Source organism: Eptatretus burgeri, chromosome 24 (assembly GCF_056783735.1).
Source record: "Eptatretus burgeri isolate ZD-2024b chromosome 24, Ebu_testis_v1, whole genome shotgun sequence".
In the NCBI taxonomy this organism is placed as follows: domain Eukaryota; kingdom Metazoa; phylum Chordata; class Myxini; order Myxiniformes; family Myxinidae; genus Eptatretus; species Eptatretus burgeri.
In genome coordinates, this window is record NC_140984.1 from 131,445 (window position 1) to 154,535 (window position 23,091).

Here is a 23,091-nt window from a genome sequence, read left to right on the forward strand (position 1 = left end):
CTTCCGTCCATTGTTGGGAGAGCAGAAGCAGCATATCCAGGGTAGAGTGACCTGGTCTGAAACCAAATTGATGATCAGAAATCAAGCCATTGGAGAAGAGGAAGGATTTGATGTCTGAAGCAATGATGGATTCCACAACCTTGCTGATGATTGGGAGAAGGCTGATTGGTCTGTAGTTGCAGGGATCTGTTTTTACACCTTTTTTGTGCAGGGCAGTGATGTTTGCTGATTTCTAAGCAGATGGCAGATGGCCTTGAGCAAATGAGAGGGTGAATAGAACAGAGAGAGTGTGAGCAAGAGCAGAGGAGCAGGCTTTGAGGACACGTGGGCTGATGCCGTCTGGACCGGTTACAGAATCTGAGTCGAGGTTTGACAGCAAGCTCTCCACCTTGTCAGGAGAAAAGGACACGGAGTCCAGGGACAGTTGTGTGCGACTGGGTAAGGTGGGTACAGAAAGTGATGGGTTTTGGACACAAGATTTAGCTGCAAACACCGAGTTTAGGCATTCAGCTTTTTCACGTGCGGTATCAGCAGTGGTGCCATTTGAAGTAAGGGAGGGGATGGAGGGGGAACATACACCAGAAACAGATTTGCTTAGACACCACCAGGATTTTGAGGAGGGAGAGAGGTTTGAGAGTTCAGACTTGAGATGAGAAAGATGTTGTTTTCTGGCTCTCCTGAGGGTAGATACACACTTGTTCCGAGCTTTGTGGAAGGAACTGAGATTGCCCTCAGTTGGGTTTGCTTTCCATGAGGCAAAGGCAAGTTGTTTCAGGACAACTGCCTCACCACAAGCTTCAGTGAACCAAGGGCGGGAGGAAGAGTAGGACAACTGAAGACGAGAGGGGATAAATCTGTGCATGAGGGAGAGCAAGTTTCTTTGAAATAATTCCCAGGAAGAGTTGATGTTGGAGAAAGTAGAGATAGGAGACCAGTCTATAAGTTTGATGGCTGCTTGGAGACCCTGCCAGTCGGCTTGAGTGAAATGCCAGACTCGACGGCGGTGAGGTGGTTCTCTGATAATAGCCAGAGAGATGTCCACTTTGACAAGGACGTGGTCAGAAGAACCGATTGGCGCGGAGGAAGAGGAGCAGATCAAGAGGTAGGCCTCAAGCCTCAAGGATAGGCCTCAAGCACCCAGTAAGACAAGTTCGACGAAATCTCACAAAATAGCACGATTTTTGAAACAAAACCGAACTCGGAACACACAGTTACATGAAGGTGAGAAAATAAACAGTTAAAACGGGACAGATAACGACCAGAAAGTTAACTTTGAGATCGTCAGTAGCGTTGGATCTGTCAACCTGTCGACGCTCCAAACCCAGAACCGGAAGTCAAAGAAAAAAGATTATGTCGAGACTGTCCCGCTTCGGAACAACGTGGAACAAGGCATTCATCCAAATCTCTCGATGTTGAAGATTCGCCTAATCAAAATTATCAGATCCGGATCCGGATTGGAATCTGCACCAAAATCGAATCAACTCTTTCTTGTAGCACACCCATCGTGTCCACCAAGTTTCGTCTGAATCCATCCACAACTTTTTGAGATATCGTGTGATATATCGGTTTCGGCCAATCTCTCGATGGTGAAGGAACCAACCGATCACCATCGCCCACGAACCGACCAATCACAATCGCCCACGAACCGACCAATCACAATCGCCCACGAACCGACCAATCACAATCGCCCACGAACCGACCAATCACAATCGCCCACGAACCGAGCAATCACAATCGCCCACGAACCGACCAATCACAATCGCCCACGTACCTACCAATCACAATCGCCCACGGACCTACCAATCACAATCGCTCACGAACCGACCAATCACAATCGCCCACGAACCGACCAATCACAATCCTCCACGAACCGACCGATCACAATCCCCTCGAAGGGGGGGAACGGAGATGCAGCAAAGTGGGACACGGACACGGAATTGGGAGGAAGCAGTACACAATAATTGATTGATGAATTGCGTAATTAAAAAAATAAATAGTAATTGTAAAAACTTCGCAATTAAAAGAAAATAACTATAAATTCTTAATTGATTGGTTAATAGCACACCGAAACCACTACTGTTTCATCCGAATGTGAAACTTTTTGAAAAATCAATTAATCAATTAATCCCAAAAATTAAATAATTCATAAATTAATTGATTAATGAAGAAATCAAAACCCACCTTTTTTATAGCCAAACAACTTGATCACCGTCATGTCCAAATATCAAGCTTCCGAGCTTCCTGAGATATTACCCAGACGAGGAAGAAAATAAATAATTAATAAATAAAAATTAAGTAATTAATCAATTCATTGACTCATCATTAAAATATATATATATATATATATTTTATCATTTTTTCCAAAGCACTTGTTCTCTCGTGATCTCAAAGGAAGGCTGAGATATCGCCCGGACAAACAAACAAGAAGGCGTCAGGCGGTCAGGCCTGACAGGTGTGACGAAAATCATGCAAATGACGTCACTGTCACCTCGACCTTTGACATATATAGTCAGAAAACATTGACAGCCTCACTTTTGTCCTTCAGAATCCTCTGGTAAAGTTTTACGTCCCTACATACGCACATACAAACGAGACAGACAACAAGAAAGATGTCGCACACAGCGCGCGACACTTTTAAAATCCATCAAATTTGACCCTAAACACAATTGGTGGTTGAATTGAATGACCAAATATGGAAGTGCTCTTCAAATCCCAAGTCAATGAGATGAAAACCGATATTTTTTTTAATAAATACGGACGATGTCCACTTTTTCTGGCTTACGTTGACCTTTTGGCCGATGTTGACCTCAAGAAACACTTGCTCGTTGAATGTCAATGACCCGACGTACGAATCCTGTTCAAATTTCAAGTCGAATGGGATGAAAAGTGACAATTTTAGAAGTTCTGACAACAACACTTCCTGATGCTCAGAGATGACACCTGTGGGAGAGACTGATGACAGGGAGCACGTGTGTGTGATTACCTATACAGGTGAAGGGAACCCAATCAACATGGCTGTGACTGTCTCGATAAAACCTCGACGTCAAACTTTTTACAAACCACAACAACAATGTGTTTATGAAGCACAACAACATCATGGACATCCCCCAAATTATGTGTTTACGATCACTCGGCTTGTTCAACGCTGGTTTGTACTGACCAGGTGGAAGCAAGTCCCATTTACTAAAAAAAAAAAACTTAATCCTATTATGTGTGCGGGTCGGTCATGTGGGCACAAGAACTGGTAACTGTGACGTCACAATCGAGTGTAATTGTGTGAAACGCTCTGTTCGACGTGTACCTCCTGGCGGTGTCGATTCGGACTTTATTGACTTGAAGATGAATCTGTTTGCGCCGGAAACACAACGAAGGTTCGTCACGTGGTTTCGTTTTCACAACATCAAATGAACTTTGATCATTTCACATGAACTTTGATCATTTAAACCTGATTTATCCACCTTGCCTGTGAAACACCGCCATGGCAGTTTACAGCCGCCTCGGGATTCGAACCCAGGCTGGACAGCGAAGAGGCGAGTGTGCTTATCCGGCTGGTCCTCTCTGGGATTCCATGTACATTGTGGCAGGTAACCATACAGGTATCATCAAAGGTCACCTGAACACCTGGGTGACCCCCGGCTCCCCCCCCCCATCCCGCTCGTTTGTCCCGACGACCTGGTACAGGTTCCATTGATCCAGACAAAAGAAAGACAAACAAATGGACACGTGATCAGATGTTCCCGCGACCCGCCATTTCTGAAGATGACATTTTCAGCCTTTAGTTGTTCACGATGAAGAAGAACAGATTGATTTGAAGTTTAATCGAAGAATCCATTTTGTGAATATTTTACAAGTTCACACAAGGGGGTCATGGATTCACCTTGAGGTGTGCACGCTCACCTTGAGGTGTGCACGCTCACCTCTGGGCCGTCTAGCCCGGGTTAGAATCCCGACCCACCGGTAAACAAGGTCTAAAGTGTTGAAGGGATCTGAAGGGGTCGGTCTTACTGGTCTGAAGAAGAGTGTTGTTTTCCAGGAAAATAAAGATGAACGAGTCTCCTGGTTCACAAGACTTTGATGTGAACCGGTCACCACCACATTCTGCACCACCAAAGAAAAGGAAAACTACTCTTTGGGAACGTCTAAAGTAAATATTTTTTTTATTTTCTCCCTCCGCACTTTTTAAAAACTTCTTTTTGGAAATATCAAGTTGAGAAAATGTACAAGAAATTGACTTTTCAATCTTTTTCATCTTAGGTCCTTGTTCAGGAGAAAAAACAATGGGAAGTGTTGTGATGACGTTTCACATCCCGTGTAAGTATGATAAAATCTTGGCCATCAAAAGCCAATCGAGTTGTTGAATTGTCCTTGGACAGCAAGGCGTCTGTTGCAGTGAGTGGCCTTCTGGGAGTTATTTAATTTCTTCCAGACAATGGGGACACCGCTTCTCAGTCGCCGGCAGCAAGGCGTCCTTCTCTACAGAAGCCGGGTAGTTCCATTTAAACATTGGAGATACCTGTCTTGGTTGTATGTATTTCGGTGAGATAAAAGCACAGAAGATTTAGAAAGATGCAATTCTACTTTAACTGGAATATTCATCTATATCACTATGGAGGTCAAAAGACTGTCGGGGAAGGGGAGAATTTCCTGACAGTCATTTGACTCCAGTGCAAAAGTAAGACAAAATTTAATACTGTGTTCAATTTTAAAAAGTACCAACAACAAGAAGTGAATATAATTGAGAATAAATTAATATAATTATTTTTTTTTTCTTCCACACAACCAACACACACACACACACAAACACGTGGAAGCCATTTCCTCCACGCGTCTGCTCTTCGTGGACACCAACGTTATTTAAATTAATCAGTTGATTGTTCTCTGCTCTGTCCGACCGACCGATCATCCGTCCATGTATGTTTGTGTGCGTGATCTTTTCAAAAACCGTTCAACATTCAGCTCTCATATTGCAGATATCTATTCGTCGTGACGTCATCTCAACCTGATTAAATCACGGCTGTGATTGGCTAAATTATGTAACCATGGCAACCTACTCAGTAACTTAGTTTGTGTGCGTGATATTAAAAAAAAAATTGTTCAAGATTTAACTTTCAGATGACACAGATGTTTTCTTCGTGCCACCCAAAAGGAGGGGGCCCTCGAGTATCAGCTCCCTGTTTTTGTTTTGTGCGGTGGTTTGGTGGTGGCGGCATTGTTGTGTCAGTTGTTGAAATACAGAATGTGTATGATATCCGGTTTGGCATATTTGTCGCAATTTGTGGATTTAAATGCTGTTGTTTTCCAGGAAAGCAAAGACGAACGAGTCTCCTGGTTCACAAGACTTTGATGTGAAGCAGTCACCACCACATTCTCCACCACCAAAGAAAAAGAAAACTACTCTTTGTGAACGTCTAAAGTAAATATATTTTATTTTCTCCCTCTACACTTTTTGAAAAAACTTATTTTTGGAAATATCAAGTTGAGAAAATGTACAAGAAATTGACTTTTCAATCTTTTTCATCTTAGGTCCTTGTTCAGGAGAAAAAAGAAAGGGAAGTGTTGTGATGACGTTTCACATACGACGTAAGTAAGAGAAAATCTCCCTTCGGGATGTCGTGGCATGGATTGTGATCGGAATAGAAATCGTTATTCCTTCAAAGGAATTGAAGTTAAACTTGTCGTATTTCACGTCATCTTCCATCTTCCTGGAACTCAGCTCACATCATCTTTGCCAGCCGATCTCGCTCATTGGAAATGACGCGAGACAAAATCTCTCTCGCTTCGCCACAAAGTTGCGCCGCATGCTTTGGTTTGAACCTCTGCTTAAAATTAATGGAATTAAACATTTTCTTACGCAGATTTTAACATCATTGTCATCCGTCGTATCGAGTTGTTGAAACTTTCTTTGTTATGGCAGGAATTTATAATTTGTTCAGGGAGCCTGCGATAGCTCGCTCACTCATCGCGAAGGACACCGTGGGGTCTTTAACGTCCACCGACTAATGTCAGCAGACTGTTTAATGGTAAATCGAGGGACGGCACACACACTGATGACTCGCCCTGCCTGTCAAACGCCGCGATGACAGTTTATATCTGGGTCGGGACTGATCGGAGGCGAGTGTGGAAGCTTGGGACACCAAAGGGAAGGGAAAGTGAGGTGTTGGTGATGTTCACACCCACTTCACCACGTGACATGTCTTCGCTTCGTTATAAACTGTGTGTGAAGATACTCTTCGAAGAGTCGCACTCCAGGAGTGTTGTTTGCTGTCTGAATGTGGAAAACACATCGAGAACAGTTGCAGTCTGATTCTCACCGACCCGGCAACATTTTTATTCTGACATTGTTTCTGTTTTTTAACTTTTTTTAACTCCAGCTTTAAAAAAATGTTTCTAATTTTTGCAGGAATCCTGAGCCTCCAATGACAAAACAACCTCTTGAGGAAGAGCTGCAAGCTGGTGAGTTTTGAAAATGAATCTTTTCTTAAAATGGATTCGTTATATCTGTTCGTTTGGGTGTTTCAGCACTTGTTGGAGGAAATACCTGAAAATGGTTGTTGTTTTATTTATTTTTCACTGTGATGGTGGTGGCTGCTTGTTCCTCATGACAATGACACGAACGACTTTTGTCTCACTGCAGCAACTATTCCCGTGAGTGCAAAACATATTGTTTTAATCCTCCATTAATGCCATAGCAGTGTTAGAACAACGTTTTACCCCTCTCTGTTCATCCATCCGTCCATCCCGCACTCCTCGGCCTCCAAGGCACCACCAACCTCTGTTTCCCAGCGTGCACACACACACACACACACACACACACACACACACACACACACACACACACACACACACACACACACACACACACACAAACACACATCTCAACACGGTGGTATTGTGTCCATTGATATTTTTCTGTTACGATATCTATTTTATCTTGATTTTGCTTCATCTTTCCAGGTTTGCTTCACAGTAAAAGAAAGGATGATGAGAGTGACAGCAGTGTCGATGTTGAGGGTGATGACATCAAGATGAAGAAGGATGAGAAATTTGAGGAGCATCAAGTGGTAAGCAAGATATTGGATTCCCGACGTTGGGGTGAAAAGTAACAAACGAGTCCACTGAAATCGATGCCACGACTTCTCAAATCACAGATTCAATCACAAATTTGTCATCTTATTGAAGATATTGTTGCGGTTGTGGGGGTAGATGGAGGAATTTATTTGGGAATTTAGCGTTGAGTAGAGTAGTTTGGTCCGTGGACGTGTAGGAGGCATCTCGATGGAATTAAGTAGGGAAATTGTGAGCTTAAGTGTTACTTGTCACCACACGTGAAATTGGTGCTCTGTTAATTAGCTCGGGTTTCAGAATAAGCTTGCTCATTATGTTATTGCCCTCTGTGATTTTTCCTTATGTTTTCATGTTTCATTTATTAATTAAATTCATTAAATTATATAATTTATTTTTATTATTTATAATTTAAATTTTATTATTTAAATCCTTTTCATGAAATATGTTCATTTTAATCAACTGTATCTGTGGTGTGGTTCGAGTATAACCCCTCCTTGTGCTGTCCTGGTGCAGCGCCCCCTGCGCTGTGCTCCTCTGCCCTCCGCCATTGCACCATGCCCTTCCAGCACGTGTGATAATCTCCAAGGATCGACGTGTTCCCCTCCTTTTCATAAGGAACCGCTCGGCCGTCCGGGGGATGGCAGTGTTAACCGCCCATCATCACAGATCGGGTCGGGGGATTCACCTTGGCTGCCACCCCCACAACAATATGTCCCCATATTATTTAATATATTATACTGTAGTTATTATTGACTGATGGAGAAGAAATTCTGAGGTCATCCTATACACTTGAGTCATTTATTCAACATACAAACAACATTAACAAATACAAACAAATAAATACATATGCGCATATGGAGGATCTGAACAAATAAAACAGTCTCCCTCTGGATCTCATGAAATACATGGAGACTTTTAGTTCTTTGTCTTGTGTTCAGTGAGACACAGCTCTTTGTCGTTTTCAACGCTGGCGCCACAGTTTGTCAGGTCAATGTGTTTCCAGGTGGAAATCATTTTCAGCTTTTGTGCAGCAATCAGCCAATTTTCGAAGGATTGTAGCAAATATATTCAAGACCAGATGTGTAAAATCTCTCCCAGCAGAGAATGACGTCAAAACTGAAATCCTTTGGGAACATTGATGGATCACAAACAATTTATGGTGTGGAAGGGGAAAAGTTCAATCCGCTTCTCAACAGACGAGGGAATTATATATAATATAAAGCAATCAGAGTTTAGTGAATACATCTGGACATTTTCCTGATACTAACATTCCAGTTTTGTTGAAATAACATTCTTCTATCAAGCTGGCTGGTACCTTGTAGCTATCATTTCATAAAATCACTTAGTAAGTAAAATATATGTATAAATAATTATTTATATTTATGTAAATTATAGATTATAATATATAATTATATTATACATTTATATAAATTATAGATTTTAATTATAGATTATAATCGGCAATACACAGACAGGACAGCAGCATCCAAGATGTCACCGAAAGCCTGGATCTTAGTTTTGACCCAAGAAACCCGTAATCCCAACGGCTCCGACTCCTCATTCAGCACCTCGAGGGCCCCCAAGAGGATGTCTAAAGTCTCCGCAAAGATGACTGCATCATCTGCAAAATCAAGGTCCGAGATCTTGACATTCCCAAACGATGCACCGCAACTTGATCTCTCCGACATCCTCCCTAAAATCCAGTCCATACAAGTGCTGAAAAGTGTGGGGGCAAGTACACATCCCTGACGAACTCCAGTAACAACTGGAAATAAGTCAGAGATGGTACCACCACACTTCACAGCACTCTCAGTACCAGAGTAGAGTTCAGACATCAGATCGATCAGTTTTGGTGGCACCCCACGAAGACCAAGAATCCTCCAGAGGACATCCCGATTCACTGAATCGAACGCTTTACAGAGATCAACATAGGCTGCAAGCAGCCCCTGCCGAAACTCTCGTCTGCGTTCGGTGAGGACACGAAGTGCAAGGATACGGTCAATCGTTGACCTCTTTGGTGTAAAGCCTGACTGCTCTGGACGCTGGTGCTCAAGCAGATGGTGGCGAACCCTATCAAGAATTATCCGAGCAAAGACCTTGCCCGGCACTGAGAGCAGCGTCACCCCTCGGAAGTTGTTGCAGTCTTGGCGATCACCCTTCCCTTTCCAGAGAGGGACAACAAGGCCCCTCTTCCAGTCAGTTGGGATGATGCCTGTGTTCCAGGCAGAGCACAAAACTGCATGCAACGACACGAGTGCAGCATTTCCACCAGCCTTGAGAAGTTCGGCATGGATGCCACAGATCCCTGGAGCTTTGCCCCGTTTCAACTGGTTCACCGCAGCCCGTGTTTCCACAAGCGTAGGTGGACCACAGTTGATTCGTGGGTCAGCAACAGGGATTGTAACACCCTTGACGTCCAACTCGACAGCTGGGGGATCAGCCTGGTACAACTGCTCAAAGTAACCGGCCCAGCGGGCCTTCACTTCAGACTCCTCTGTCAAGAGCCTACCACTCTCTGCTCGAACTGCAGTGCTCCGAGGGATGGGCTTGGATGAACGTAATGCGCGAATTCCCCTGTAAGCGGGACGAGAATCACCTGTCCACAGGTGATGCTCTACCCCCTCACAGATTCCTCGCACATAGGCCTCCTTGTCCACCCTCAGTGCACGTACAGTTTTACGCCTCAGCTCCCTGAACAGCTCAGCTCTGCCATTCAGCCTGGCCCTGCGACTCTGGTCAATGGTATCCAGTGTCCCTTGAGAGACAAAATTCTTCTTTGCCCTGCGGTGAGCTCCAAGGCATCCACCAGCAACATCAAGGACGGTGGTCTTGAAGGCGCTCCACAACTCTTCAGGACCCCCGAAAGCACCCAGACCCCCCAAGTGTCCACTCAGCCTGTTCGCAAACTCCTCAGCTACTCTCTCATCCCTGAGCTTGCCAACATCCAGCCTAGGCTGGGATGGTACCATTCTCCAGGATTTAAGGTGCAGCTTTAGAGTTGCTTCAACAAGCCTGTGGTCAGTATTGAGGAACTGAGCACTCCGGTAGACCCTGCAGTTCTGGATCATCCTCCAACGACCGTCAATGAGGACATGGTCAATCTCCTTTGCCACACCGCCAGCGTTGGAATACCAAGTCCAGCGATGAGCTTGTGGGCGCTGAAACCATGAACCAGCCACCCTAAGTCCATGACTTCTTGCAAAGTCAAGGAACTTAGTGCTATTCTGGTTCATAGTTCCTGACCCATGGGGACCAACACACACCTCATAACCATCCCTATCAGTTCCAGTCGATGCATTGAAATCCCCCAAGACTAGAAGTGTATCTCGTCTGGGGCACTGATCAACCACAGACTCGAGTGTGGCGTAGAATGTGTCCTTCACGATGAGATCACTCGCCTCAGTCGGAGCATAAATAGAGACCAGGGAAATGACACCTAAGGAGTGACGAATCCTTAATCTCATAATACGCTCGTTGACCGGTGTTACCTCAATTATCATTGGGGTCAGCTTATTGGACACAGCTACAGCAACTCCTTGGGTATGGTAACCATCAGAGCGACCAGACCAATAGTAGGTGTAACCACCCACCATTATCTCGCCGCAATCCGGTCTCCGAACCTCAGAGAGAGCTGCAATCCCGATGTCCAAACGCTTGAGCTCAGATGATAACAGAGACAGGTGATCATCCTCTCTTAGGGATAGGACATTCCAGGCACCCACCCGAAGGGACCGCCTCAGGTTAACCCAAGGAGACCGCCATCTGGTGGACGACACCTCAGCACCACTCCGACACACTCTCCCGCAATCTGACCCAGGGATGTTACCCCGTGGTTTCCCTCCTATCATCAATGATTGGGGGTCCCGAAGGCTTTGCCCCAATCCCGTCATCCGGTGAGCTGCCCTGCGAAGGGAAGCTGCACAGGAGGTACTCCCACGGAGTGGGTTTTCAGATTTTTTTGCGTTTTTACGTTTTGCGGACTGAAGGGTTTTCCGGTGGCCGGAGTGCAAATCCTGCCACCAACCTCCTAATAAGAAGTGACCCAACTGCAGGAGGACGTCCGCAGACACAGTTGGGCACTAGATATGGATGGCCGTTGGCTCACAAGGAGCTCCTCCGCCCTTTGACAGGTTTTGTTTTTAATCCTGCTGGGTGTCCGTATCCAAACACCCCCCTCACCAGAAAACCTGGTGGGGGAGACGGTTTAGTCGCCGACAACCCGACCATGGAACAGGTTAGTACAGGTTTACATGGTATCTGTAGCAGGTCACAGGACTAAACTAAAATACATGTTCGTCAAGCGCAAAGCATCGTACAATATTTGAGTACATTTTCCACTTCAAATTTAATACGTTGATTTCAACATCAAGTTTAGTTTAATTACATTTTATTATCGTTTTTATCACCCTCAAACCCATTATCACCCTCAAACCCATTATGTTAACTTCAGAGAAATTGCATCGACACTGACAATATGATTGTTCAGTTTCTGTGAAATCATAATAATTTAACAATTAATCGCTGTATTATTTCTCTTACATTCCAAAAGCGTTGTTGTGGATCTCTGTTTGTGCCTTTGTCAGATCGGGAACTGGGAGGTCATCGATAAAATTGGAGAAGGAGGCCTTGGATTGGTTTACAAAGCAAAGAACATCAAATCTGCAGTGGAGGTACAAGCTTGTGGTGCACTTAATGTCTTCCTTTCACTTTACGGGAGCTGAAACAGCTCCTGGGAGAGCTCGCTGGAACACAGTGGAGGGACACTATGGAGGGACGCGTGGAATAAAGGGACAGGGAGATTCTCCTGCATCTGAATTCGTCAACTTTGATGTCGAGATGAAAGATGCTTTTTCTTTAGACTTACAGGCCTCGTGTCATGTCGTTCCTGCAGAAGATTCCATCATAGATGTCGGTCGAGCACCTACCTCCGCGAGGCTGAACGGTTTACGGTTTGGACACCAGTGATAGGCCGGATCTGGATTCAAACCTGGACCAAAATCGAATCGGCTTGTTCTTCTCACCAAACCAACTCATCCACCAAGTTTCGTCGTAACTCAATCACAACTTTTTGAGATGTTGTGTGATGCAGCGTTTTTGGCCCTATAATCTCAATTACAAGGAATTTCAAGGAAATTTTTGCACAGGAGGAGGCCATTCGGCCCATCATGCCTGCACGACACCAATAGCAGATTTAATAAATCCGTCAATGGTGAAGAATCACTGGATATCTCGTAAACCAGAAACGGATCGTCACCAAAATCGAACCAATTAGTCCCAGTCATGCACCCAACTTGTGCACCAAGTTTCATAAAAAAAAAAAACGTCCACAACTCTTTGAAATATCCTGCTCACAGACAGATAAAACAAAGAAGAAGTCAATCAGATGAAAATTGAGGATTTTGAAAATGTGACCGAAGTTGTTATGATATGACCTTTTGTTGTCTCTTTCAGGTTGCTTTGAAGAAGGCAAAATATTTGAAGGATTCCAATAAAGTAAGTTTGTGTGAATGTGGAGATAACTGTGTTTTAATTACTGAACTAATCGTTTAATTTGTCTCTGAACTGTCCTGATGTAAACCTTTGTCTGTGATGGGTCTTTGTCTTTTGGCCCCTGAGGCTGTGAAACCCTCTTTGTGAGTTACAGCTTTGTGGTTACAGCTCTGGGGTTCGTTCACCTTTATACTGGTTATAGAATGAATTTGTTTAATTTTATTTTCTTGTTTTTATTCTTTTTGCAGCTCTGGGATGAAGCTGTCAAAATTGTGGCACTTAATCATCCAAACATTGGTAAGTGTGGATTTCACTGAAACTTATCACGGTGTGAGTAAAACAACTTACAGATTGTGTGTTACTGTGACATGAACTTATCACTCATCACTCAACTACTAACTTATCATAAACTCAATCAAACCAGAGTTCAGGTTTGCAAAACACCCTTTTGGATCCGTCTCTTGAAAATGCGTCATGGGACGTCGGGGCCGCTGAAGCAGCTTTCTGAGAAAGGGCTACACTGGGAAGTTTGCCATTTCCTTCTGAGCAGTAGTTTGTAATTTGTAGTTTGTAATTTGCTCAGGATGCCGGCCGACTCTTTGAGAAGAAGACCGTGGGATCCTTAACATCCACTAACTTCTGTGGACAGACGGGACGGTGGTTTAACGTCCATCTGAGGGACGGCACACACACACACACCGAACCACCCTGCCTGTGACACACGATGTTGATGACTTGCCATTGGAAGGGTCACACGGAATTTGCATGTTCATCATGTTGTTTCATGGTGTTTGACTTTGGGTGGGTTTCTTATGCCATCTTCACTTGTGCTCCGCTGTCTTGTTTCCCGACAGTGAAGTTGTTTGAAGTAATTGAAACTCCGAACTCTAAACAAGTGGTCCTCGTGATGGAGTCTGTGGCTGGAGGTGAGGGTGCTGAAGTCATTCTGCTGAAATTCTACTGTTTGTGTCCATCAAGTTCACTTTTACTTGAGCACTAAAATAATTTAGTTATGGTAATTAGTAAAACGTGAATTGTTGGGACTTTTTAGTGGCTCGACAAAAAGAGCAGAAAAGATAACATTGGCATCTTGTTACAATTTTGGGGGTCGATGGAAGAAATTAAGAGGGAATATAGCATTGTGTCGAGTTGCTTGGTCCGTGGACGTGTAGGACGCATTTTGATGTAAATAGGGAACCTGTAAGCTTAAGTGTTACGTGTCACCACACGAGGGGTGGTGCGGTGTTACTTAGACTGTTACTTACACTGGAGCTTTGAGCCTTGATGTGGAGTGTCGCTCACGGATTACCTGGCGTGCATTCGTACCGCTACGAGAGAAGCACCTCGATTCCAGTTCCACAAGGATCAGGTCTGGGCCAAGCTGAGTGCAGGAATAGTTGAAAAGGAAGGTTTTTCTTTTGATGTTGTGTCCCCTTTAGCTGCATTTGAATCTCACCTGTTCACCACCACCTCTTATTTTCCCCCATCCAAAACCGCGATCTTTTCTACCCCCGTTAATCCACCCCAAACCCACCTCCTCCAAATCCCTTCATGAAAGTCCCTGTGGTGTCCATCTTGTATTCCCCGTGTTCCGCGCCCCATCCCTCTCCCTTCCACAGATCTCCTCCTCATGTTTCTGTTCCCCACTCAATTTTCGTCTTATTGACTTGAAATTTTAACAAGATTTGCACATCAGGTCAATTAATTCAACCACTAATTATTTTTAAGGTCAAAAGCTCAACATAGGCCTGATTTCTCAAATTAAGATTGGGCCAAAATCTCCACAAATCATGATATCTGAAAAAGTTGTGGACGAGTGATGACAAAACGAGGTGGATGAGTTGGTCAGGTGACTCGAACAAGCCGATTCGATTTTGGTTCGGATCGAGCCCATCGGTGGGAATACAAAAGGTGAACTGTTCAACCTGGCGGAGGTGTGCGCTCCACCGAGTGCCGTTCTACTTTGTTCTGTTTTCCCAAGTGTCGCTCTATGAATGATTTTTCATTGTTTTGTTCATCGTTCCTTCACTTTTTCATTCCTCTACTCGTGTTTTCTCAAAAATGAACAATCTCATTGCTTTGCCCTTGATGTTTGTTTTCCATGTGTGCAGGTTCACTCCTTCACCAACTTGCTTGCCGGAAGACATTTTCTTTAGTTGATGGGTGGCTTGTCATGAAGCAGGTGAGATGACAGAGCTTTCAGCCTCAGTGTGATGTTGATGTGTTTTGAAACTCCAAATTGTACAACGTTAACAATCACAATCTGTCTCCATGATTTAATGTTTTATCTCTTCCTTCCAGATGGTTTCTGCTTTTGCGTATATTCACAGCAAGAACATTGTGCACAGGGATATCAAGGTAAGCCACTTTTTTTAACACCTTGTCGAGGCTCATATGAGAGCTAACACACAACGCACATCAAGGGGGGCATGAGACAAGAGGGGCGGTAGTGGGAGGGACAAAATAGTGGGGAACAGAGACATCAGGAGATCTGTGGAAGGGAGAGGGATTGGGCGGGGAACACGGGGAATACAAGAAGGACACCAAAGGGAGTTTCAGGAAGGAAAGCAGGGAATTTGGAGGAGGTGGGTTTGAGGTGGATTAACGGGGGAAGAAAAGATCGAGGATTTGGATGGGGGATGATAAGAGGTGATGGTGAACAGCTGTTTTGAAAGCCTGGAGGGAAGAATGGGAAAGAATAGAGTGAGGAAGTTTATTCCAAAGGCGGGAAAAAAGAGGAATGAAGGAGTGAAGGTGAGCAGTGATTCGTGATTTTGGTAGTTTTACCAGAAGGGGGTTGTTGACGGACCTTGAGCGCCCTGCGGAAATGTGGTGGGGACAAATCACAGAGAGAGCAGGGGGGGCAAGACTGGAGAGGACACGGTAGAAGACAGAAAGACCACCGACCTGCCTGCGGTGAGAGAGTGACAGGCCCAAAGACTCAGCCTCATTACGGGAGATGCCAATGATCCGAAATGCCTCGGTTTCCACAGCGTGAAGCCAAGAAAAGTGAGAGGCAGGAGCACCAGCCCAGAGGGGAGAGCAGTACTCCATCAGGCTGCGGACGAAAGCTTTGTAAGTGGTCAGGAGCTCAGGAGTGCCGAGGAGCGACTTTGCACGACGGAGAATTCCCAGTCAGCGACTGGCTTTGGAGGCCAGGGTTGAAATGTGGCTTTCCCAGAAAAGATCATGACAGATCATGAGACGCAGAAGCTTGAAAGAAAGGTCTTCTTCCGGAGGATTGTTGAGAATGTTGATGGGGGGGAGGGGGTTCCAAACGGTCCTTTCGGAGAGACATAGTGAGAGTGTGAGATTTGTCTGGATTGAAAGACATGTTCCACGTGTTGGACCAGTTTGTGATTTTATCCAGATCTTCAGTGAGCGAAGAAGCTGCTGCTTGCCGGTCTGAGGGATGGCAGATGGTACGGCAGAGGGTGGAGTCATCAGCAAAGAGAAATAGAGGATTTTCCAGAGTCGGAGAGATCATTGATGAAAACCAGAAAAAGAACAGGGCCCAGAACGCGACCTTGAGGATCTCCAGCCTGGACGGGAAGAGGAGATGAGAGAATTCCATTGAGAGCTCTGCGGTGGCTGTGACAGGAGAGGAAGTCTGCGAGCCATGAGTGGAGATGGCCTTGAATACCATGGGAAGAGAGTTTGGTGAGTAGTGCAGGGTGCCAGACTGTGTCAAAAGCACGTGATATGTCAAGGGATACGGCTCTGATTTCATGTCTGGCATTGAGGACCTCTATCCATTGTTAGGAGAGCAGAAGCAGCATATCCAGGGTAGACTGACCTGGTCTGAAACCAAATTGATGATCAGAAATCAAGCCATTGGAGAAGAGGAAGGATTTCATGTTTGAAGCGATGATGGATTCCATAACCTTGCTGATGATTGGGAGAAGGCTGATTGGTCTGTAGTTACAGGGATCTGTTTTTGCACCTTTTTTGTGCAGAGCAGTAATGTTTGCTGATTTCCAAGCAGATGGCAGATGACCTTGGGAAAATGAGAGGGTGAATAGAACAGAGAGAGGGTGAGCAAGAGCAGAAGAGCAGGTGTTTAGGATACGTGGGCTGATGCCGTCTGGACCGGTTGCAAAATCTGAGTCGAGGTTTGAAAGCAAGCTCTCCACCTTGTCAGGAGAAAAGGATACAGAGTCCAGGGACAGTTGGGTGTGACTGGGTAAGGTGTGTAGAGAAAGCGATGGGTTTTGGAAACAAGATTTCGATGCAGACATCGAGTTTTGGCATTCAGCCTTTTCATGTGTGGAATCAGCAGTGTGGCCATTTGAGGTAAGGGAGGGGATGGAGGGGGAACATACACCAGAAACAGACTTAACTCGACACCTCCAGGATTTTGAGGAGGGAGAGAGGTTTGAGAGTTCAGACATGAGATGAGAAAGATGTTGTTTTCTGGCTCTCCTGAGGGTAGATACACACTTGTTCCGAGCTTTGTGGAAGGAACTGAGATTGCCCTCAGTTGGGTTTGCTTTCCATGAGGCAAAGGCAAGTTGTTTCAGGACAACTGCCTCGCCACAAGCTTCAGTAAACCAAGGGCGGGAGGAAGGGTAAGACAACTTAACACGAGAGGGGATAAATCTGTGCATGAGGGAGAGCAAGTTTCTATGAAAGAATTCCCAGGATGAGTTGATGTTTGAGAAAGTAGTGATACGAGACCAGTCTAGAAGTTTGATGGCTGTTTGGAGACCCTGCCAGTCGGCTTGAGTGAAATGCCAGACTCGACGGCGGTGAGGTGGTTCTCTGATAACAGCCAGAGAGATGTCCACTCTGGTCAGATGAACCGATTGGAGCGGAGGAAGAACAGATATTTTCAGGGAAATTTGTCAAAATCAAATCCAGAAGAGATGGAGGACCGTTGGTTGAGATCCGGGTTGGGAAGTTGACCGATTGAGTCAGTCCCAATGAGTCGCAGAAAACTTTTGCTGAGGTGCCATGACAGGTGAGAGAGATACCCACACCTAGCCAACTGGCATGATGACAATTGAAGTCGCCACATAAGAGGAAGAGAGAGTTCGGATGAGAAGATAGAAGTTGGTCCTTGTTTTCGGATAGTGAGGTGTACATGGAGTCATCACTGTTTGGTGGACGGGACAGTACACATATAAACATGAGGTGGGAGTAGAGGGGAAGCCGTAGCCAGAGGTATTCCTGGGGGTGTGGGGAAGTGAGGAATGGAGTCTTTGATGAAGAGAGCAACTCCTCCACCAGGACGAGACTCAGGTCTGTCATACCAGAGGAGGGAGTAACCGGGGAGAGATACTTGGGAGTCAGAGACGTCTTGGGGTAGGGAAGTTTCTGTGAGGCAGATTATGTCTGGTTTGTCAGTGGCACTTGTGGAACACTGCAATGAAACCATATTTTGTGTTGCACAGCAAGGATGGAATGTTGGTGGGAAGTGGAGAGGGTGGGAAATAATATAATTTATATTGTTGGGTGATAATCAACAAGGGGGGAGGTGGGGTTTGGGGGGCTGTCACATATCCACCCTTTTTGTGCTCATTATACAATTCAATAGACCTCCAAGAAAGCTCGAAAAGATGTCAAAATTAAATTTCCATTTCAATTCGGTTTCAGTCTGTGATAAACAGAACGACTCACTGTCAGAGTGTGTATTTAATTATTTATATCTCTATTCACGGCGACATTGTGAGCGTCGTTCTACAAGGTCAAACTCGTCTTAACAGGATCCACTGATACACGCTATGTTATGGTCACCTGTCCATCAATGCTCTTCCATCTCAACCTTCTCCACCATATTCGAGTTATTAGCTTATGAGAGGTCCTTCTCAACCATATTCGAGTTATTACCGAATGAGAGGTCCTTCTCCACCATATTCGAGTTATTACCGAATGAGAGGTCCTTCTCCACCATATTCGAGTTATTACCTTATGAGAGGTCCTTCTCAACCATATTTGAGTTATTACCTTATGAGAGGTCCTTCTCAACCATATTCGAGTTATTACCTTATGAGAGGTCCTTCTCAACCATATTCGAGTTATTACCGAATGAGAGGTCCTTCTCCACCATATTCGAGTTATTACCGAATGAGAGGTCCTTCTCCACCATATTCGAGTTATTACCGAATGAGAGGTCCTTCTCCACCATATTCAAGTTATTACCTAATGAGAGGTCCTTCTCAACCATATTCGAGTTATTACCGAATGAGAGGTCCTTCTCCACCATATTCGAGTTATTACCTAATGAGAGGTCCTTCTCAACCATATTCGAGTTATTACCGAATGAGAGGTCCTTCTCCACCATATTCGAGTTATTACCTTATGAGAGGTCCTTCTCCACCATATTCGAGTTATGACCGAATGAGAGGTCCTTCTCAACCATATTCGAGTTATTACCGAATGAGAGGTCCTTCTCCACCATATTCGAGTTATTACCTAATGAGAGGTCCTTCTCAACCATATTCGAGTTATTACCGAATGAGAGGTCCTTCTCCACCATATTCGAGTTATTACCGAATGAGAGGTCCTTCTCCACCATATTCAAGTTATTACCTTATGAGAGGTCCTTCTCAACCCTATTCGAGTTATAACCTAATGAGAGGTCCTTCTCCACCAGACTCGAGTTATGACCGAATGAGAGGTCCTTCTCCACCATATTCGAGTTATTACCGAATGAGAGGTCCTTCTTAACCATATTCGAGTTATTACCGAATGAGAGGTCCTTCTCCACCATATTCGAGTTATTACCGAATGAGAGGTCCTTCTCCACCATATTCGAGTTATTACCTAATGAGAGGTCCTTCTCAACCATATTCGAGATATTACCTAATGAGAGGTCCTTCTCCACCATATTGTAGTTATTACCTTATGAGAGGTCAAACATCACACTCCTCCTCATGCGATTATCCAAAAACTGGATTACAAAGAAATCCTGGAGGAGATCGAGAAAATCCTCACCTGCCCATTCCCTGTTCCTGAACCCAATATATTCTTGGAAAATTAAAATCGCCCTCAATCAATCCTCTTCCCTGACCACATGCCTTTCAGAATGCTTAATGAACCTTTCTTCCGTCATACCAGGAACCTGATACACGTACCTATAACTCTTCTTCCATCTTTAATATCCATCTACACAGAACCCTCCACATCAATTCACTCCTTCACATCACCCCCTTTCTCTTGATATAACACGGTATTGTTCTTTACCTCAATTACTGCACCTCCTGCTATTTTCTCTTTCCTATCACACCTCCACATCTTGTTGCCTTCTCGTCCCTTCCTCGAGTTAAACCAAGTCTCACTTCCTGCGACTCCATTGCTCGTACTCTTTACTATCTACTCTCGTTTCGAGCTCCTCCATATTAATGGGTAGTCGATCTAGTCGAATTTTATTATTTTTATTTCTTTTGAGATTTGTTCTGCCCTTATTATCAGTATTTAAAATGGCAATTTCAGTTAATACAATGGCGATTTCGATGAAACTTGGTTGGTAGGTTCATACCATGACCTGGTGGTGTGCAAATGAGAACCGTTGCTATGGACACCACCGTTGCCTCGCAACGGGACTTTGAAATTTTAGAAAAATCCTAAAAAAAAATGTTTTCGAAAATCAAAAATCGGGCCACGAGCGACTGTGGGCAGTACATTCAGCCATATTGTCAAAATTTTCCAGCCGGATCCTATGAAAACTGTCGAAGATAGACTTTGCAACCCTGGTCGAAAACAATAAAAAAACGAAGTTCGTTATATCTCAGAGACTCTTCTTCTTCTTCTTCTTCTTCTTCTTCTTCTTCTTCTTCTTCTACTTCTTTCGGCTGCTCCCGTTCGGGGTCGCCACAGCGGATCATCCGTATGATCCGCATAGTGATTTCGCACAGGTTTTACACCGGATGCCCTTCCTGACGCAACCCTGGTCGCCTCTTACGACACAGGGATATGGTACACCTATTTTAACCGGGGTATACACCGGCCCAGTACACTGGTACTCATTTCGCCGACCTCGGAAGGATGACAGGCTGAGTCAACCCCCTGGTGTATTAATTCAGAGGCCCAACGGGGCTTGAACTCAGGACCTTTTGGATCCCAAGCCGCTGCCCTTACCACTGCGCCAACTCCAGGCTCGTTATATCTCAGAGACTATGAGTCAGATATACATGAAACTGGTATGGTAGGTTCATGGTATGTCCGAGTTATGTGTGAGAAAGAACCGTTGCTATGGACCCTTCCGTTGCCTAGCAACGGCCGACAACCCATGTCCGCCTACCGGCTTGTTGTATTAACTTCTGACATTGGAGGAGAATGGTTTTTAAAAAACTTTTCTCTTCCTGGAATTTTTACCTGCAAGGTGTGGCAAGTCCACAAGAGCTGCGCATTGTTGTTGTTGTTAACCTCCGCCATCTTCGAAGATGGATGGAGGTTACTGTTTTCACCCCTTTCTGTTTGTTTGTTTGTGAACAGTATTACGGAAAAACTCCTCGACGGATTTCGACGAAACTTGGTGGGGGGATTAGGTATGGTCCAAGGATCATGCCATTAGATTTTGGACTTGCCCCCCCCCAAAAAAAATTGTTGGAGAAAAAAAAAATTTTTTTTTTGCATTTCTACATGTTTTAAGTGATTTCCAACCCCCCCTTAAAAAAAAAGAGAAAAAAAATTTTTTTTGCTTTGCTACATGTTTTAAGTGATTTCCAACCCCCCCCCCCCCCCGCCAAAAAAAAAATGTTGGAGAAAAGAACTATAACTCTCAGCACTGTTGACATATTTAATGAATGAGATATAAGGTTCACTTGAGTGACCCAGCAGTATTGGCGGTGGAGGTTTTGCACTCTCCCGAGTGCTTCCCCTCCAGTTGGTGCTGTTGTTGTTTTGGTTCTTGTTGGTGGCGATTTTTGAAATGTTCACCCATTAGTCGGACAGCTGCCTGACCACGCCCACATTGGTCACTTGACTCCACCCACCATGGCACTCAGGCAGAATTATATGGCTGCCATATTGGTTTTATTTTGGGCCTAACACATTCGGCCTGTTGGCCTTTGCTGACTATACACTGCCCGTTTGGTTTCTATTATGCCTCCGCACCAAGGGTGCCGGAGGCATTATATTTCCAGGTTGTCCATCCGTCCATCTGGATTTTCGTTTTCGCGATAACTCAAGGAGCAAATTGTAGAATTTCATCAAACTTGGTAAAAAGGGAAAGTAAGACAGGGCAATTAAGTGATTAGATTTAGGGCCAGATGTGATGAAGGTCAAGGGTCAAAGGTTAAGGTCAAACTCTGAAATTTTACTCTTTACGCCCCAACTCAAGAAATATTGGACAGAATTTCATCAAACTTGGTATAAAGGTAAAGTTAGACAGGGCAATTAACTGATTAGATTTTGGGCCAGATATGATACAGGTCAAGGGTCAAATATGTCAATACTCAAGTGTTTGTGCGGGAGAGCGGAGGCATACCTGTCGACTGCGCGCAGTCTAATTACTCCAGTTTGTTTTGTTTTTCCTGTCTGCCCCTTCTCATTCAAATTTGGATTTTTATTTTAACACATTTTATGATCAAAGTTTGATGGTTTTTAAGAGAATGATTTGTGTTTGCTCTTCAGCTTGACAACGTGCTTTGCAACAATGAGCTGGCCGTGAAGATCATTGACTTTGGCTGTGCTACATTTTGTAGGCCAGGTGAAAAACTTTATGACGACTGTGGCACACCTGGCTATATGGCTCCAGAGATCTCAATGGATGGCTATTTAGGTCCCCCAGCCGACGTGTGGTCACTGGGCATCCTGTCCGTAAAATTATTTATTGGACTGGAATTGAATGGACCTGACATGAAGAAAGTAAGTATTGTTTATTATGGTGTTATGATCATCATCACAAAGACATTTCATCATTATTATGTGCTGAGTTGCCTTTTTGAACATGACCTCTCTGATTTTTGTTGTGGGAAGTGCGATGAGAGAACTTGGCAGGAGATAATGGAATGTGAATAATTTGTACGTACAAGTGGATTAAGTTTGTGGAGAGAATCTGCACAGGAGATTGAGAGTGCTGAGAGTGTCAGTGTGTGCTAAGTGAGTGAAGGGGGTATGACTGTGTGGTGTGAAGGGGATGCTGAAGGTGTGGTGAGTGAAGGGAGTGTTGATGGTTTGGTGCTGGGATGTTGTTGTTCGGCTTGTTCAGCAGATACCATCATGGACACATTGCTCACGGCGATGCTTTTGTTGTTAAGATATGTTAGTTTGATGAGTGCGGGTTCTGCTGGGTATTTTGGTTTGGACGTCCTGATCCATTTTCTTCCAGACTGTGCAATGAAACAAATGATTGTTTTATTTATTTAATTTATTAAATTTATTTATGTTTTCCACTAATTTATTTAATAAAACCATAGACTTAATATCCAATGTTTGAGTTGACAGGGTTTGTTTTTCAGCTCATGAAGAAAACTTCTGTATTGTACACCATAATTTATTAATTAATGAGAACGTATTTTATTGCTTTTGAGTCAAGTCTTGGTGATTGCATCAGGGAGTGCTTGATTGGAGTATGTTTCTTATGTAAATGTG

The 23,091-nt window shown here is 44.4% G+C and overlaps 1 protein-coding gene and 1 long non-coding RNA gene across 5 annotated transcripts in view; one reads left to right on the forward strand and one right to left on the reverse strand.

Moving 5' to 3' along the window:
- Positions 1-1,949: 1,949 nt before the first annotated feature.
- LOC147007808 (uncharacterized) overlaps positions 1,950-23,091 on the reverse strand; it is a 151,267-nt gene continuing 130,125 nt past the window's right edge. For 3 of the 4 annotated variants that reach the window (XR_015053844.1, XR_015053843.1, XR_015053842.1), the window contains one exon: positions 1,950-2,241. This is a non-coding gene — a long non-coding RNA (uncharacterized LOC147007808). The remainder of the gene's footprint in view (positions 2,242-23,091) is intronic. The other variant, XR_015053845.1, reaches the window with a different exon arrangement.
- Positions 4,044-22,571, forward strand: LOC147007809 (serine/threonine-protein kinase MARK2-like). The gene is made up of 12 exons (XM_085866366.1): positions 4,044-4,144; positions 5,303-5,413; positions 5,524-5,580; positions 6,401-6,453; positions 6,955-7,061; positions 11,649-11,735; positions 12,517-12,558; positions 12,804-12,852; positions 13,410-13,481; positions 14,667-14,737; positions 14,857-14,913; positions 22,132-22,571. Exons 1-12 carry the CDS (start codon positions 4,044-4,046, stop codon positions 22,516-22,518), a joined length of 1,194 nt encoding a protein of 397 aa, XP_085722492.1. The 3' UTR covers positions 22,519-22,571.

Coding starts and splice junctions, on each gene's coding strand:
- LOC147007809 (XM_085866366.1), top strand. CDS start 4,044: ATGAACGAGTCTCCTGGTTCACAAGACTTTGATGTGAACCGGTCACCA. Junction 7,062..11,648: donor AATTTGAGGAGCATCAAGTG/GTAAGCAAGATA, acceptor TGCCTTTGTCAG/ATCGGGAACTGGGAGGTCAT. Junction 11,736..12,516: donor ACATCAAATCTGCAGTGGAG/GTACAAGCTTGT, acceptor TGTCTCTTTCAG/GTTGCTTTGAAGAAGGCAAA.